The sequence below is a fragment of the Megalobrama amblycephala genome, linkage group LG4, assembly GCF_018812025.1.
Source record: "Megalobrama amblycephala isolate DHTTF-2021 linkage group LG4, ASM1881202v1, whole genome shotgun sequence".
Taxonomy (NCBI): Eukaryota; Metazoa; Chordata; class Actinopteri; order Cypriniformes; family Xenocyprididae; genus Megalobrama; species Megalobrama amblycephala.
The window spans coordinates 5,439,184-5,444,157 of NC_063047.1; the positions used below are offsets into that span (position 1 = coordinate 5,439,184).

The window sequence follows — 4,974 nt, forward strand, 5'->3', positions numbered from 1 at the left end:
GGGTGGTTTTGAATGTCAGCCTAAAATAAGTAAAAAAACATTGTATGAGTGACTGATCTAGGATCATCTATGGCCAACAAGCGATGTCTGAGGCATACATTAGAGCTCCAAAACAATTCTGTATCCATACAAAATATCAGGGCATGGACTGAAATACCTCAAATCAAAGGGGTCAGTGTTAAATTAAAGCTATTTTTGTAAATAGTAAATTGATAAAGGGAAATGTTTAAAATTGCTAATAATAATATAAAACGTAGTTGTTGTTGTTGTTGTTGTCATTATCATTATTATATAAGTGGATGAACCCATCGGCCCGTCTCCTCGAAACCCAATGACCTCCATTAAACAAAAACAGAAAAACAAAGGGATTGCTGTAAAACCTCATCTGAAACACAGTACTTTATATACTTCATATTAATCACTTTGTTTACATGCTAAATGGAACGGAAAATCATAATTGAAATTGTACTGTAAAAATAGTCAATTTTGTGTTTGGTTTTATTGAGGTGCATTCTGGGAGAAAATGATTGACATCGCGGCCATTTTGGCTCTGGCCGCCCTGCACCCATTGTGTGTGAGATAGTAAATACTGACACTGCCAGACAAGCCGAGCACATATTTCACTGCGCGAATTAAAACACGTTCACCTGAGGTAAGTGCCCCAATGCATCACTGTCTGCTCTCTGATATACTTTTCAACAGCTTTGTGAAACTTTCCTGCAGAATAATGTTTATTTTGAGCGTTAAAACGTTAAAATCTCATCGTCTGAAAATGAGAAAGCCGATGGCGAGACGCGAGAGAAAATAGGCTCTCCTTTTCGTGTCGGAGGACACACTGAAATCCGTCCCACTTTCGCATGTCTCTGTTTACTTCGGTTAAACGGCGTAAATTCGCGGCAGATATTCCTTCTAAGCGACTATTTAGTTGCCCAAGGATGCCTGCTACCGTACTGTGTTGTTGGTTTTGCGGTGTATGGGTTGGATTTTCAATTTTATTTCAAAGTTTACGTCCTCCCCTGTGCCTCAATGCACGGACTCCCTTCAGTTGCCGTTCAAATTGCAGCCATAATCTTGCGGTTTAGGGCGGGGATTAGACGGACTGCTTTGCCCCCACAACTGGCAGGACGGCCTGAGATTGGTTCGTTTCTTAGGCTCCTCAAATGCTACTGGCTCCTGCTTTACTGTTGTTGTATGGTCGTCTGTGATTAGTTTAAAGGCTGTCTCAGTCCAACGCTGAGTGGTTGCTTTTATTTATTCGGTTTAACGTGACGTGCTGGAGGAAGTGGCCTGAAATAGCATATGAGGCACTGAGTCAAATACCAAAACAAGTGTAAAACAAGCGATTCTATTTTTAGTTTACTCACTTTTATAGCTTAGTCTGTCTGTGCATGAGCCTCAATACTTAAGTTTACTAGCTTAAAAACTTACTAGCTCAAAGAAACATTGTTCAATTATTGTATGTCCTAAAAGTGCCCATGATTTACTGACTTGACTGTATTCTAAAACATTAAGCATTTTCCTTTTTCTCAGGTGATATCGACTAGCAATGGCCCGTACTAAGCAGACTGCCCGTAAGTCCACCGGAGGAAAAGCTCCCCGTAAGCAGCTGGCTACCAAAGCTGCCCGCAAGAGCGCTCCCTCAACTGGAGGAGTCAAGAAACCTCATCGCTACAGGTGATATTCCAGACTTGTAATTGTGCGCACCATAAAAACGAACCCTGCATTAAGCATCTTTCCTGTCTGCAGGCCCGGTACTGTGGCTTTGCGTGAGATTCGTCGGTATCAGAAGTCCACTGAGCTGCTGATCCGTAAGCTGCCATTCCAGCGTCTGGTTCGAGAGATTGCCCAGGACTTCAAAACTGACCTGCGTTTCCAGAGCGCCGCCATTGGTGCACTGCAGGTGTGTATAGCCTGTTACCTGGTCTTTTTATTCCTTATCAGGGCTCAACGCTAAGGATTTTTTCTACTGGCCCCACAACAAAAAATTAATAAAAGTAAAAGACAAGAAAATGGACCTATAAAATAAGCATAGTTATTGGTTTTATTGTCTTATGTTATGACACCAAAAGCTACTAGATTAATTTATATTTTAAATATTGTTAGACAAATAAACAGTAAGTAATAAAATAGTAACAAATAATCAAATTACCAGTAATAGCACAAATAAGTACAACAGAACAAACATATAAATGAAATAAATGGTGCTTTTCAAGTTTTTCATGTAGGTTTAAACAGGAGATTTTCAGGTACAGAAATTGTAATCTAATGCATAACTATAGAATAGATTCAACTTTATTAAAGTTAATCAGTCAAGAGCAGATGAAAAAAAAAAAAATTAAGACACTTTAAATGTGAAATGAAACCCGCCAGTAGGTGGCAGCGAATCACTGTTAGTGAGCGAATCATTGAGATTCAACCGCTTCATTCAAGCTGCTGATTCATTCAGGAAGTGTTGCTCAGAGACGCAAAACAATGCTGTGGACTTTGTTTGGAACTATTTTAGTTGGCGAAACAGAGTGAAACAGATGATTTGGTGTCTAAAATGTAAGTCACTTTATATTAAGTTCTTATCAAGAAAAACAGCGCTCTTTGTGTAATATTGGTTAACTACATTAAATTATATAAATATGAAATATATACAGGGGCATTTTTTGTGAATGCGTGTGCGCAGTGAATGCATACACTCTAAATATGCACGCGCACTAGTCTAACCTACTAGACTACGTCACATAGTGCATTCGTGCACTCAATGGGTGTGTCCTTGTTTGTTTTTTGTGAGGGACATACTCGATAATATCAGATTGTTAAGTCAACAATTACGATATCATAGACGATGTATAACACACACCCTACAGCACCGGCGCGATCGGGCAAGTGACCGTTTGGTCTACTGTCCCGAGCATCGTTCACACTGGCCCCGGGCCATCGGGCAGTCCTTATTTTCGAGCCCTGCTTATGTTGAACTTTTTAAATTAACGGACTGATTTTGTGTGTATTTTTGCAGGAGGCCAGTGAGGCATACCTGGTCGGTCTGTTTGAAGACACTAACCTGTGTGCCATCCATGCCAAGCGTGTCACCATTATGCCCAAAGACATCCAGCTGGCACGCCGCATCCGTGGAGAGCGCGCTTAAACTCTCCCGTTCTTTCTATCGCCCTCTTTATTTCTTTCTGTCTCTCCACTTGTTCTCCTCCTGCTTTTCTTGATAGAGTTTAGAGTATCAGTGATGGGGAGTAACTTTGTCTCAGTCTGCTAGTGCTGTCTAAATTACGCGTAGGGTACATATATGTGCATGTAACAGGTGCTGCTGATCACACACACACACACACACACACACACACACACACATGCACGTGTATAAACACAAACACATACTCTCACACATTCACATTTGGAGCGTAAACGAGGTCCACTTATGCCCGGTTTAGGGCTACACATTCAACGTACGTGTAAGGAGAAGTCATCTCACCCTGCGCTCACACTTACTCCACTGTGCAGAGAAAAACAGGGGGGGTGTCTGGGGTCAGTCTGCTTAAGGGGAGCGGAAACTTCCACAGCAGGGTGCTACTAAAACTGCCTCAGTTCACCTTCCTGAAACCTGTCCTCGCCAATCTCCTTCAGAACCCCAACTTTGTTTTAATCCCACCCAGTTTGCCCCCCCGCTTCCTGATCCATCCAGTCCTTACATGTCCTTTTTGAATCCTTACTTGCCCCTTCATAGTGGAGGTGAGTGTGAAGCCAAACTTCTTCTATCTGTGAGTGTCTGTGGGTGATGTGATCAGCAAAGCAGAATCGTATTCAACTGCAAACCAGCATCTATTGGTTAAAAAGTTGTTACTTGTAATATTGATGATTACTATTATTGTTAATATGGTGTCTTTTTTTTTTACAATGCATACATGAATTGTTCTTTAGGGAAAAAAAGATTAATCCGCCGAGAATCAGTTTGAATTCGTTTTCTTTTTTCTTTTTCATATTGTAGTGAAAGCCGATCCTGCTCCTCCTGTTATAACTTCAGGCAGCCACAGGGGGGCGCTCTAAACCAGCCTCTCATTCAACCACACTGTTCAAATAACATCCTGATCTCCCTTCTCTTCTTTGTCTTTCTCACTCTTTTTCTGTCGTTTTCCACTCTTTCAATTCCAGTTTTGTCAAATTAAAGATCGGCATTAGAGTCACAGAGTGTAGCAAATAATATTCTTTACGTTTAGTACTCTAGTTCTGAGTCACTTTGTTTGGGTAGAACTTTGCTCCTTCCCTCTCTTTGTGATACACGATGTAACCTCATGTTTGTGCTTCTTTTATTTTTCTTATTCAGAAATTTAAATAAGCTGATCTTTGTATTTTCCAAATTTCTCATATTCTGGTGGTAATAAATAGATGTTACACAAACTGACTTTTCAGTGTCGTTTATATACACACAACCGAACACATATCTGGACACATGGCCTAGTCCTATGATCTAATGTTTATAGTAACTTTAAAATGTTGCTTACAAGTCAAAATTGATTGAAAAATGGTTGAAAGTTGGATCGTGCTAATTTTTAAGAAACATATTTTTTAGTTTATAAAAAATAATTACTTAAAAAAAAAACATGCTAAACCTATGTAGAGACACCCAATTTGTTTCCCTATACTGCTGAAATCATTGTCACATAAGATTTCTAGTTATACAGGTGTAGCAGCAAACTAAAATGTTTAGTTCAATCCCTCATTCAACAACTGTTGCTTTAACAGGATTAAAGTGAATTATTGATGAATGAAACTGGTTATTCTACTGTGAATTTTCTTGTGAATTTCCATCTTGATTGTGAATTCCTCTTGGTGAAGCAAAGCATCTCAGCGTTTATAGTCTTTAGAGAAGTAAAAGCTTAGTTTTTTGTTTGTCCTTATATATTAAACATGGCATTTTAACATTAGAACAATGATAGGGTTTACCTTTAAGTAGTAGTATAGAATAAAAGACACTGGTCA

At 39.6% G+C, this 4,974-nt stretch overlaps 1 protein-coding gene across 1 annotated transcript; it reads left to right on the forward strand.

Moving 5' to 3' along the window:
* Nucleotides 1-498: 498 nt before the first annotated feature.
* h3f3c (H3 histone, family 3C) lies at nucleotides 499-4,392 on the forward strand. The gene is made up of 4 exons (XM_048186968.1): nucleotides 499-652; nucleotides 1,531-1,674; nucleotides 1,747-1,900; nucleotides 3,005-4,392. The coding sequence occupies exons 2-4, from the start codon at nucleotides 1,547-1,549 to the stop codon at nucleotides 3,131-3,133; spliced, it is 411 nt and encodes a 136-aa protein (XP_048042925.1). The 5' UTR covers nucleotides 499-652; nucleotides 1,531-1,546; the 3' UTR covers nucleotides 3,134-4,392.
* Nucleotides 4,393-4,974: the final 582 nt, after the last annotated feature.